This window comes from Vulpes vulpes, unplaced genomic scaffold, assembly GCF_048418805.1.
Source record: "Vulpes vulpes isolate BD-2025 unplaced genomic scaffold, VulVul3 Bu000000642, whole genome shotgun sequence".
NCBI lineage: Eukaryota > Metazoa > Chordata > Mammalia > Carnivora > Canidae > Vulpes > Vulpes vulpes.
The window spans coordinates 1,958,221-1,972,061 of record NW_027325668.1 but is presented as its reverse complement, the minus strand read 5'-3'; the positions used below and the strand labels follow the sequence as shown (position 1 = coordinate 1,972,061).

Below are 13,841 nucleotides of genomic sequence, written 5' to 3'. Positions count from 1 at the left end.
ATTTCTCACAGGTACTTTTTTAATATTTATTTTTTATTGAAGTTTCTTTTGCCAACATATACTATAATACCCAGTGCTGATCCCATCAAGTGCCTTCCTCAATGCTTGACACCCAGTGACCCCAACCCCCTACTCATCTCCGCTTCTGCATTACTTTGTTCATTTCCCAGAGTTAGGATTCTCTCAAGGTTTGTCTCCCTCTCTATTTTTTCCTACTCAGTTTCCCTCCTTTCCCTTATAATCCCTTTCACTATTTCTTATATTCCCCATATGAGTGAAACCATATAATGATTGTCCTTCTCCAATTGACTTACTTCACTCAGCATAATACCCTCTCATCCACGTCGAAGCAAATGGTAGGTATTTGTCCATTCTAATGGCTGAGTAATATTCCATTATTCCACACACATTATATATATATCACATATTATATATCTATCTATCTATCACATATTAGATATATATATATCACATCTTCTCTATCCATTTATATGTCAGTGGACATCATGGCTCATTCCAGTTTAGCTGTTGTGGACATTGATGCTATAAACATTGGGGAGCAGGTGTCTCAGCTTTTCACTGCATCTGTATCTTTGGGGTAACTCCCCAGCAGGGCAATTGCGGAGTCGTAGGGAAGCTCTATTTTTAACTCTTTGAGGAACCTCCACACTGTTTTTCAGAGTAGCTGAACCAGTTCACATTCCCACCAAGTTCCCAACAGTTCCCCTGTCTCCACATCCTCTCCAACATTTGCTGTTTTCTATCTTCTTAATCTTCTTAATCTTAATCTTCTTAATCTTCTCACTGGTGTGAGGTGGTATCTCACTGTGGTTTTGATTTGTATTTCCCTGATGGCCAGTGATGCAGAGCATTTTCCCATGTGCTTATTGGCCATGTGTAGGTCTTCTTTGGTGAAATGTCTATTTATGTCTTTTGCCCATTTCATAATTGGATTGTTTGTTTCTTTGCTGTTGAGTTTAATAAGTTTTTTTTATAGATCTCGGATAGTAGCCCTTTATCTGATAGGTCACTTGCAAATATCTTCTCCCATTCTGTAGGTTGTCTTTTATTTTGTTGACTGTTTCTTTTGCTGTGCAGAAGCTTTTTATCTTGATTAAGTCTCAATAGTTCATTTTTGCTTTTGTTTCCTTTGCCTTCATAGATTTATCTTGCAAGAAGTTGCTGTGGCCAAGTTAAAAAAGGGTGTTGCCTGTGTTATCCTCTAGGATTTTGAGGAATTCTCGCCTCACATTTAGATCTTTCATCCATTTTAAGTTTATCTTTGTGTATGGTGTAAAAGCATTGTCTAGTTTCATTCTTCTGCACATGGCTGTCCAATTTTCCCAGCACCATTTATTGAAGAGTCTGTCCTTTTTCCTGTGGATATTCTTTCTGGTTTTGTCGAATATTGACCATAGAGTTGAGGGCCCATTTCTAGGTTCTCTCTTCTGTTCCATTGACCTATGTGTCTGTTTTTGTGCCAATGCTACGCTGTCTTGAGGATCACAGATTTGTAGTACAGCTTGAAATCCAGCATTGTGATGCCCCTGGCTCTGGTTTTCTTTTTCAATATTCCCTTTGCTGATTCCATACAAATCTTAAGATGATTTTTTCCAACTCTCTGAAGAAAGTCCATAGTATTTTGATAGGGATTGCATTGAATATGTAAATTTCCCTGGGTAGCATAGACATTTTCACAGTATTAATTCTTCCAATCCGTGAGCATGGAATATTTTTCCATCTCTTTGTGTCTTCCTCAAAATCTTTCAGAAGTGTTCTGTAGTTTTTAGGGCATAAATCCCTTACCACTTTGGTTAGGTTTATTCCTAGGTATCTTATGGTTTTGGGTGCCATTGTAAATGGGATTGACTCCTTGATGTCTCTTTTTTCAGTCTCATTTTAGTTTATAGGAATTCCACTGATTACTATGCATTGATTTTGACTCCTGCCGCATGGCTGAATTGCTGTATGAGTCCTAGCAATCTTGGGGTGGTGTCTTTTGGGTTTTCTACACACAGTAACGTGTCATGTGCAAAGAGGGAGAGTTTGCCTTCCTCTGCCAGTTTAAATGCCTTTTATTGCTTTTTGTTGTCTGATTCCTGAGGCTAGGACTTCTAGTACTATGTTGAATAGCAATGGCGAGAGTGGACATCCCTGTCATGTTCCTGATCTTAGGGGAAAGGCTCTCAGTTTTTCTCCATGGAGAATGATATTTGCTGTGGGCTTTTCATAGATGGCTTTTGAGATGCTGAGGAATGTTCCTTCTATCCCTACTCTGTGAAGAGTTTTGATCAGGAATGGATGCTGTATTTTGTCAAATGCTTTCTCTGCATCTATTGAGAGGATCCTATGGTTCTTGTTTTTTTCTCTTGTTGATGTGATCTATCACATTGATTGTTTTATGAGTGTTAAACCAACCTTGCATCTCAGGGATAAATCCCACTTGGTCATGGTGAATAATCCTCTTAATGTACTGTTGGATCCTATTGGCTAGTATCTTGTTGAGAAATTTTGCATCCATGTTCATCAGGGATATTGTTCTATAATTGTCCTTTTTGGTGGGGTCTTTGGTTTTGGAATCAAGGTGATGCTGGCCTGTTAGAACAAATTTTGAAGTATTCCATCCCTTTTTATCCTTCAGAACAGCTTTAGTAGAATATTATTTCCTCTTTAAACATTTGATAGAATTCCCCTCAGAAGCCATCTGGCCCTGGAATTTTGCGTCGTGGCAGGTTTTTGATAACTGCTTCAATTTCCTTGCTGGTTACTGGCCTGTTCAGGTTTTCTATTTCGTTTTGTTCTAGTTTTGGTCATTTGTGATTTTTCCAGAAATGCATCCATTTCTTCTAGATTCCCTAATTTATTGGCTTATAGCTGCTCATAAAATGTTTTTTAAAATCATTTGTATTTCCTTGGTATGGTTCTGATCCCTCCTCTTTCACTTGTGATTTTATTACCTTGAGGGTTTTTTTTTTTTCTCTTTAATAAGGCTGGCTAAGGGTTTATCTATCTTATTAATTCTTTCAAAGAACCAACTCCTGTTCTTCTTTTTTTATCTGTTCTGCAGTTCTTCTGGTCTCTGTTTCATTGAGTTCTGCTTGAATCTTTATTATCTCCCCTCTTCTGCTTGGTGTAGGCTTTATGTGCTGTTCTTTCTCCAGTTCATTTAGGTGCAAGTTTAGCTTGTGTATTTGAGTTATTTCCAGTTTTTTGAAGGAGACTTGTATTGAGATGTATTTCCTTCTTGGGACCTCTTTGCTGTATCCCAGATTTTTTGAATGGTTGTATCTGCATTTTCATTAGTTTCCCTGAATCCATAGATTCTTCTCTAATTTCCTGGTTGACCCATTCATCTTTTAGTAGGATGCTCTTTAACCTCCATGTGTTTGAATTTCTTCCAAATTTCTTCTTATGACTGAGTTCTAGTTTCAAAGCATTGTGGTCTGAAAATATGCAGGGGGGCAATCCTATCTTTTGGTATCGGTTGAGACCTCATTTGTGACCTAGTGTGTGGTCTATTCTGGAGAAAGTTCCATGTGCACTTGGGAAGAATGTGTATTCAGTTGTGTTCAGTTAGAAAGCTCTGTAAACATCTGTGAAATCCATCTGGTCCAGTGTATAATTTAAGGCCCTTGTTTCTTTGGTGATGTCATGCTTAGAAGATCTGATATTTACTGACAAGGACTGTGTTGAAGTCTCCTACTATTAGTGTATTATTTTATTTTTTTCTTCCTCTACTTATTGAATTAAAATTTATTTCAAAAGGTAAAGTTTATATATCCTTTGAATAAATAAGAAGTCAAAAATTTTAGAATTAAGTAATAAGTCTTCAACATTATAAAGCCATATATAGCAGTAATTAAAGTAGTGGTAATGTCACAGAAAATGATAAAAATGTCACAGAATTCAAATCACAACTTGGATTCTCAATGATTCAAGTGTCTTATCTTACACAATAAGAGTTTGGTCAATTTTAAGATAAACTTCCTCCAGATATGCTGTCCTCAAGTCCTCTAATCTTGTGGTCCATCAGCTCACACAATGGGATAGTTGGTTGCTGTGGCAATTCTACAATGGTTGTTCTGGTCTTAGGCCATTTTTATATAGCCATTCCAGCCCCATTCTGGACCCCAACTGTTCTTGATAATCCAAAATTTATTATTTGAGTCTGTTCCTACAAAGCCATAGCCAGCCACCCGAACACCATGATCTAGATCTTTGCAGCTGCAGTCTGGATCAAATTAAATGCCTGCTTTGTAGAACTGGAAATGCCTGCATCAGTAGCAACAGAGATGGGCCCTAGAGTTGCCACTGCCTTCATTAGGGTCTTTTCCCATTGAGGGAGGTCCATGAAGCCAGTGTCATTGGCAGCAGAACACTCAGTCTTGTCGTTACAGGTCTCTATGTCCTTTCCAAGATATGGATAAGATTCCTCTGAATCCAGGCCTCCATTGTCTTTAACATGATGAAAGGTGTTATCCATCAGGCCACCACTGCAGCCCTCATTGCCTTGAGCCTTAGAGCAGTCCACCAGGTTCTGCTCACTCAGTGGCACAAGTTTGCCTGTTTTCCGGAACATCTGTCTTTTGAGGGCACCAGTTGCACTAAAAGTCCAACAAGAACCACACTGACTCTGATTCTGCACAGGAGTTACGTAACCTTTCTCTCTCCAGTCCACAGATTTGGGGATCTCAGCAAAGATAGGTTCTTGGAACACTTTCCCTTTCTTGTGCTTCTGGTTTTGAAAGTCATTCATCACCTGCCTGAATTCTTCATTGGTCATGTCACCAAAGGTATTCATCGCCATTGTGAAGCCATGTTTCCCTTGGCTATATTCTCAATTATGCAGTTCAATCATTTTCATATTCTCCCACACTGCTCTCCTCTATCCTTCTTCATTCATGCCATATAATCTGTGCATTGCCTTCCACTGGTACCATTATGCATTTAAGCTTTCATCGAGTTTTGGAGCTGCTGAGGCTATTCACAAGCAAAGGGCAGTCAAGAAGAGTGAACAATTCATGTTTCAAAAACCTGCGGCATCCACAGCTGCGCAGGTGCACCCCACGGATTGCCAAGGCCCATGAGTCTAGTGTATTATTTTCTAAGTATCTCTTTACTTTGGTTATTAATTGATATACTTGGCATTATTAATTGATATACTTGGCATCTCCCACATTAAGAGCATACATATTCATGATTGGTAGGTCTTCTTGCTGGATTGATCCTTTAAGTATGATATAGTGTCTGTCTTCATCTCTTACTACAGTCTTCGGGATAAACTTTAATTGATCTGATTTGAGGATTGCTACCCCAGCTTTCCTTTGAGGAGCATCTGAATGGTAGATGGTTTCCACTCCTTCATTTACAGGCTGGAAGTGTCCTTAGGTCTAAAATGAGTCTTTTGTAAGACAGAAAATAGATGGGACTTTCTTTTTTATCCAGTCTGATACCCTGTGTCTTTTGATGGGATCATTTAGCCCATTCACATTCAGAGTAACTATTGAAAGATATGAATTTATAGTGTTATCGTAATACCTATTCTGTCCCTGTTTTTGTGGATTATTTCCTTGAGCTCCCTCTTTCTTTTACAGGGTCCCCTTTAATATTTATTGTAGAGATGGTTTGGTGGTCACATAGTCTTTCAGTTTCTGCCTATTCTGGAAGCTCTTTTTCTCTCCAATTCTGAATGAAAGTCTTCTTATTTAGGACCCTGAATATATCCTGCCAGCCCTTTCTGGCCTGACCGGTCTCTGTGGAGAGGTCTGCTGTTAATCTGGTATTTCTCCCCATATAAATTAAGAATCTCTTGTCTCATGATGCATTAAGAACTTTCTCTTAAATGTTTGGGAAAAATCAGAAAGGGAGACAGGACATAAGAACTCCTAACTCTAAAATAAATTTATTATCAAAAAAATAATTTTCTCTTAATCTTTGAAATTTGCAAGCTTCACTATTAAATATGAGGTGTTGAATGGTTTGTATTGATTGGGGTGGGGGGAATCTCTAACTCTTGGATCTGAATGCTTGTTTCCCTCCCCAAATTAGGGAAGTTCTCAACTATGGTTTGTTCAAATATACTTTGTGGTCCTGGGATCCCTGGGTGGCGCAGTGGTTTGGCGCTTGCCTTTGGCCCAGGGCGCGATACTGGAGACCCGGGATCAAATCCCACATCAGGCTCCCGGTGCATGGAGCCTGCTTCTCCCTCTGCCTATGTCTCTGCCTCTCTCTCTCTCTCTCTCTCTCTCTCTCTCTGTGTGACTATCATAAATAAATAAAAATTAAAAAAAAAATTTTATACTTTGTGGTCCTATCTATCTCTCAGTCTCTTCTGGAGTCAAATTATATGTAAATTCTTCCTTATCAAGCTATCATTTATTTCCCTAACCCTTTCTTCATTGGCTCTTAATTGTTTTTCTCTTTTTTCCTCAGCTTTCTTCCTTACCATCAACTTGTCTTCTATGTCACCCATTCTCTCTTCCACCTCATTAACCCTAGCAGTTAGGAAATCCAGTTTGGATTGCATCTCATTTAATCTCTTTTTAATTTAGGCCTGATTAGATCTCACTTCTGCAATAACAAAGTCTCTAGAGTCCTTTAGGCTTTTTTCCAGAGCCATCTGTAGCTTTGTATTTGTACTTCTGAATTGACTTTTTGACATTGGATTTAAATCCAAATTCTGTAACTCTGTTATTGGTTCTTTCTTTTTTGGTGAATTCTTCCTTCTAGTTACTTTATCCAGTGCAGAGTGGCTGTATGAGTGGGTTGAAACAAAAATATCAACCACACCCTAAGTAAAATATACCCTAGATGATTCCGAAGAGGTCAGAGACCATAAATAAATAAATAAATAAATAAATAAATAAATAAATAAATAAATAAAACAGAACAACATAAAACAAAAGGATCACTAAAGTGAAAAACAAATTTTAAAACAAATTAGTAAAAATAAAGGGCCAAAAACCACAGAGAATAAGAAAAAGAAAGTAAAAAAGAGAAAAAAGGGGGGGGCGGGGGATGGTGGTGGTGAATAAATGATAGTGGAGATAATGTAGTCTACCTGAGGGGTCCTAGAGGGTATTCCTCTTGGTTTTGAGTGTATTTTGTTCTGTATGTTAGAGGATGCTCTATCCTAAATTTATATATACCATCAATACTTATTTAAAGCCCCAACTTTGAACACCAAAACAAGATAAAAGAGGGGGGCGCAGAATGGGAAGGAAGAGAGAATATAATCTCACAGAATGAATCAGCACATTATTCCACTTGTTTCTGGGTGTATGTTGACGTGTGTTAAAAGGTATTAACTTACACCATTGTAAAACAAAACGAGGCAGAATAAACAAGAAACAAAAACCCATAACTCATATATCTCCCAAAATTAAATTATGTTGAAGGGAATCCAGAAGTGAAAAATACATCTAAGACATATAATTGTAGAAATATGAAAGTCAAAAAGGAAAAAACTTAAAAATGAAGAGGTGGTAAAATATTATAGTTAAGGTGGGAAAAGAGAAAAAATACTGGAGATTTTTAGTCTAATATGAAAATGAGTCATAATGGAAAAGGGGGGGAAAAGGGGCCCTCTAGTTCTAGATTCTATTTTCCCTTGATTTTCCCTCAGTCATGGAGATTTCAGTGCTGCTTGGTCAATAAACTTGCTCTTCCCCAGTTCTTCCAGCTCGTCTCCTGGGGGAGGGGCCTGCTGTGCTGATTCTCAGGTGTCTGTGCCTGGGGGAGATGCTCCATCCCCTGCCAGGTGCCGGGCTCAGTGAGAGCTGTGCTCCTCGGAGTGCCCCTCCCCACTTTATTCTTATTTATTTATTTAGCCTTTCTATCTTTTAGAAAGCCAAAACTTTTCTCTCTGTAGCATACCAGCTATTCTCTCTTTGAATCTCAGGTCGAATAAGTAGGTGTTCAGGATGTTTTGAAATTTATCTAGGTAAGTTTGTCAGGCCAGGTGAGTTGAGGGCCCCAACTCTTCCACCATCTTGCTCTTCCCTCCTCTCTCACAGGTACTTAAACATGGATTAAATTGAAGAATTTTTGGAATTTTCAGAGTGGCAGTGCAAAGACTATTTGGATTAATTAGAAGATAGTTAATCAAAAAATAGCATAGACAAGTTCCTTTTCAAATGAGGAAAGAAAGCTAATGTGAACCTAGAGGACTAACATGGTTATCCTTCACAGCATAATAATAATAAGCCCAGTCCACCTAGAAGAGGTGTAAGGACTTACCCTGTCTTTATTGCAACTTTTAATAGCTTCAAGTTCAATGTAGGAGTTAAGACATATTATACTACAGTAAATCTTGTCAAATATCTCAAAAATGGGGAAAAAAAAGAAAAGAAGTTTTGTGGATATGGAAAGAAATGTTAAGTTCTCCTACCATTTTGGTATTTTTTAAAACATATGTGTCCAAAGCAATAGCTTTATGTGACATATTGGATACCTTTAATGAAACATAATATGTATAGAATCATTTATTTGAGGAACTTTCTGAGTTTTTTCAGGATGATAATTTAGCACAATGTGGAACAAACTTGCTCAGAAACTTTACACAAGTAGATCTTTTGCAAAAGCATACGGTAAACTTTAGTGGTTTATTTGACAATTATTGAGTAGTATCCCATGTGATTTTCATAAATCTTCTTAACAATAACATTTTTTTAAAATTTCGCTACAAAGATATTTTAAATAGTTTTCTTAACGTGAGGTGTTTGGGTATTTATCCCATAGATCATTAACCCAGGAACTTTGCCAAGTGTGTATTTATAATTTTTCCTGAGTACTCAACCTGGCACTAAATATTTCCTTATGGCATATCATAATGGAAAACAATGACATGTAACATTAAATAAGTTAGGGATATGTTTCAGATAGCATTTCTGATAGCCAAATATAACTATCTCTTTAAAAAAGTGAAATTATGACTGAAAATATGATGAAAACATATATCTGGATGATTTTTGGAAGAGTTCCTTAACAGCTTTTGTTATTGTTAAAAACTTAAATAAGAGACTTAAACTTAGGTTTTTAATTGGTAACCTCTAGTTTTCTGAGAAGCAAATTGTAATGAATATGTCATTTGTCATATTGTAACTTGCTTTTTTAATTATAAAGCTGACTTTGACATTTTAATTCTATTTCACACCTTTTAAATATTTACTGATTTCATACAACTGACTGTACCCCATTTCTCTGTATCTCTTTTAACAAGTATATAAATCAGAAATATACTGTAACAAAGGCTTGACTCATGGAATATGTGAAAAAGACCAGTGTCTTGCACTTGTATAGACACTTCTCACAAATTATTGCAGATTTTTCTAAATGTTCTGCTTATACAGTTTCCTTATTCAATATCTGTCATGTTTATTGAATTTGATGTCTTGAAAGTGCATCAGAATAAGCTTTTGGAGGGTAAGAAGGGGTTGGAAGTGTTCACTTCATTTTGGTCTCATCTTGTGAGGAAATCATTTGACTCTTGAAGGAAGAAAGTTGCAATGGTGATTGAAGGAAATATCTATTATTTCTATGCTACTTCTAATTTTAAAAATACCTGACAAAATTCAGGGATGCCTAAATAATGAGGCAATATATCTGACCTTTATGATTTTAGTCCTGCAAGGTTATGTTTCTATTATGGGTTGAATTTTGTTTCCCCAAAAGGTGTTGAATTCCCAATCCCCAGTTCTTAACCCCAGGTTTTTATGAATGTAACCTCATTTGGCCTTTGTAGATGATGAAGTTCAAAATAGTGATGAACTGATCATATTTTATTAGCATACTATATTACTTCATACATGTGAAGTGTAACACTCACCCAGGGAATTTTGCCAAATCGAGGAATAGGTTCTAAGACTCTCATAAGCCATATATGATACCAGACTACTAAGGAGGAGGATATAGAATGAAAAATATAGTTTCCAATGCTTGACGGAAACATCAAGCATTCATTTTCTGCACATTTCAGTGGCCTATACTACTTACTTGCAAGAAGAGGATGTGTGTGTCCGGTGGGTGCAGGATCTGACATGAGGTAAAAGTATCATGCTCCATAGGAGCCAATATATTTTGTTACAGTTTCTTAGACATAGCTTCTAGAGGCCTCTCAAGACATAATGCATAGAATCATCATACTCATAAGAAGCTATGGCTTCTTATCTAGTAGTTTTTAGATCTCTGAGTCCAGATTAAATTTGCCAACAGAGGTTATTTTCAATCATAATCTTTGTTGCTTAGAAACATAGAGGACATACCACCTTATTAAGTTGCCAGGGGAACAGAGTTAGAAAATTAACCTAAAGTCAAATTCTCATGAAGAAGGATAAAAGGTTTCATTAATCTATTACCCATAATACTTAGTAACATAATATTAGTGGAATTAAGCCACTCTCTAGTAGTATTTTGCACTTGGAGGATGTTGGATACAGTAAACCATTGAGTATTTTCACTATGTTCAGCTCAGTATTCGAGGTGTAGTATACTCTAAGAGATCTATGGGGCTGTAGTACACCTCCATGGGGTAAATGTAAACCCTTGTACATTTATGAAGAAACCATGATCCACATTAAGTAACTACTTCCTTTGTCAAAATAACCATTATCTTCCGTGTTTCTTTTCTCAGTCATTACTCCTGTGTTTCTAGGACTTTTTGCTCTAGCATACCCTCTAGTCCTTTTATTCCACTACACCTTCAAATATTCTTGCTGACTTAATCATAACTCTTTTGTGCTACAATCAACTTTATCAAGAACTTTCTTCTCTAGGAAACTTACAAAAATAATAATATTTTTGCTCATCGTCTTGGGGCATATATTGCTTAATTAATAAGCTGTTTCCATATTTTAGTAACATGTTTGAATTTCACCAGGAATCCTTAAATCATCAACTTCAGGGAATTTTTATCAAGGGATATTCAGGCAACATATCCAGTATTTAAAAGATATTACTTTGGGCATGTGTTCTGTTTACAGCCCTAATATCCTTTAATCATGTTCTATTGTTGTCATGTGTGAAGTTGATTCTATTAAATGTTTTATTTTTATTTTGACTTGTCATTGGATTATAATGTTAAATCATTTTCTATTTTCTTGTCCTTATACTTGTGAATAATATATGTTTACTTTTTGTGTTTGAAGCTGACTTTCATGTTTTCTCTTTTCCCTTTTTTGTAATTGAACTTCTTTACACTGCTCCAGAACCAGAAGTTCAAACAAAATGTAACCACATAAACACACATACACAAAGACCCTTATCAAAAAGCAAAAAAAAAAAAAAAAAACCAGAAAACAAATTTAACTTTGATCTTGATCTTGTGCAGCTATGGTTTCCTTAGATCTATACTAAGAAAAATTTCACAAATCTTGTTCTTAATTTTTGAAGAGCACCTAAACACTCACACACAGCCTGCAGAGTACAACACATCGGTTAATTGAATAGACTTATAGAGTCACCATAAAGCATATTAATGCAAATCTTTTAATAAGGGCAAAAGATACTATAAAGCAGAAAAAAAAAAGAGACTTCAGGCAAGATTTAGGGGCCCCAAAACTTCCAGAAGCACCTGCCTTAAGCCTTGCTATGAACACAAGGATGTATTTTGTTTCTAGATTGAATTACCAAAATTTGTAAAACAAATACTAATTTGGGGAGAGCAACTCGAAAGTTTCCAGTGAGGTCTTTCATGACCCTGTTTACATAATTAATTCAGGCTAACTGGTTACACAAGGTGTAAGCTATCAATAAACCAACTGGGCCTAAGAGCCACAAGGGAGTTTCAGGTATTAAATAGCACATGATAAATCATTAGTAAATGCCTAAAGGTAAATGCCTTTATCTTGGCTGAAAGACAGTGCCGGATTTCCAGGCATCCACACAATAAGCACAGAGCTGTGTGACTAGAGCTGAAAATAACTCTATACTAAATGATAATTGCATGTTCATTATTATAGGGTCTTTATAAAAATAATAAAAATATCAAAATTCAAACAAATTGCCTTTTTAGAAATATTAAGTATGCTTGTATAATAAGATAGCTTTGGCTATATGAAAAATCATCCCAAAGATTCAATGGTTTAAAACAACAATCTTTTATTTAGCTCCTGATTCTGCTATTTAGCAATTTGGGCTGGGCTCAGCTAGGCTCATCTTCTAGTTTAAAATGCGTCTGTTTATGTGTGTACAGTGAGCTGCTGGGTTGATTGGTTTCTTGTTGCTTTGGAAGACCTCTGATATGGTTCATTGCTGTTTTATTGGCCTCTCATGACATGTTGATAGGATGCCTTGGTAGGGTTCCCAGAGTGAAAGTCTGCAAGATTTTTTGAAGTCTAGTCTCAGAGCTGGTACAGTGGCCACATTTTATTGGCTAGAACAAGCATCATAGAAGCAGATACCGTGATGGTAGTTGGGGTGTAAGTTATTTATTATGAACTAACATCTATAAAAGAAAAAGAGAGGAAATAGGATTGGGTGGAGGAAGAAGTTGATCTGCATGTAGATCCAACAGTCTCAGCCAATGTGGAAAGCTTCAGAGTAAGGCTTATCTGTCAGAGTATCCTGCATTAGACCACAAAGACTAGATTCTTATTCTCCTGTCTTGCTCAGGCACTGAAATTAGGAAAAAGAATGACTTTAGGTAATAATGGTTCTTTCTAACTGAGGCAGAATGATCACAGTAAGCTCTCTAATGACTATATCTCATAGCTAGTCAGTAAGTATTCCCTTGAAGGGGAATCTGGGCAACCCAGATTCAAGGAGAGAGAAAATAGATTTGGCAACCTAAGGCCAACTGACACAGGTGATGCCAACTGTGACCATGTTTACCTACTTTCATGACATTCAAGGGTACCTTGAACACAATTTGTACTTAATACAAATTTATCTAATTGAATGAACTGCCAAAAAGCAAATAAGTACATGGAAGGTTATCAAGTAGGTACATTGCATGGTAAGTAGGTACAGTAAGCACATCTACTTTCTTGTTTCTAGATGAAATTATATGATCTCTGCTCTTAGGGATGACTATTGTCAACTATACATTCAGCATCCTAAATACAATTCTTGAGTTGCTAAGTGGTTTCACTTTATAATTAATGGTCTTATCCTTTTCCCATTCTAGACAGGCTAGGCACTTTCATATCATTTCACTATCTGAAATATGATTTGATTTTTCACTCATCTACTAAAATTTGATAGCCTGGTCTGCCAAAAAGAAAAACTTAGACAAGAGTCCAAGAGGGCTGAGATGTAACCCAACATATTCACCTAAATTTTGTATTAATTCTGGGCAGAACATTCTCATTTGTGGCCTTATCAGTAGTAAAATAGAAATTCCTAAGTACTTTGCCCTCTTTATCTTTTACCATTTTTTTTAGCACAGGTTTTGTGACTTATCTTTTCAAAATATTTTTCATTTGGAACTTATTCCATCTAGTAAATGCTTCCTGTTAAGTCCTTAATTACAGACTTCATTTATCCACTTTTATTTTATTTCACATTGATTTTTCTCAGGGTGTCTTTCATGAATCTGCATCTTGGTATCAGCTCCCTTCTCATTTTGCAGAGGTGAGCTATCAGATGGCAGCTGGTTCATAGATCGGTCGACTTGTCATATGCTTTTCAAGTTAGCAAAACTAATTGTGGATGAGTAAAGGAAAGCCTGGCATTCTTTTTGAAGCAACAACAAGACACTTGAAGGATTTGTTCTTTACGTTGGGTAATTATTGGTAACTGGTGGCTTAATGTAGAAGAACTGTAACTATGTAGCCTTCAGGGAGATGTTCTCTATTCCTAGCAATGGGTCTCAGCTGTCAGTGTGAGAGTCACTTTTCAGAAAA

General features: G+C 36.5%; 1 protein-coding gene and 1 pseudogene across 1 annotated transcript in view; one reads left to right on the top strand and one right to left on the bottom strand.

Annotated features, from left to right (window-relative positions):
- Positions 1 to 56: 56 nt before the first annotated feature.
- On the bottom strand, positions 57 to 5,071 carry LOC140596417 (procathepsin L pseudogene; annotated as a pseudogene).
- Positions 5,072 to 10,037: 4,966 nt separating this feature from the next.
- The window catches only part of LOC140596388 (uncharacterized), a 127,498-nt gene continuing 123,694 nt past the window's right edge, over positions 10,038 to 13,841 (top strand). Inside the window, exon 1 of the mRNA XM_072745055.1 lies at positions 10,038 to 10,042. Coding sequence (XP_072601156.1) covers positions 10,038 to 10,042 — 5 coding nt within the window. The remainder of the gene's footprint in view (positions 10,043 to 13,841) is intronic.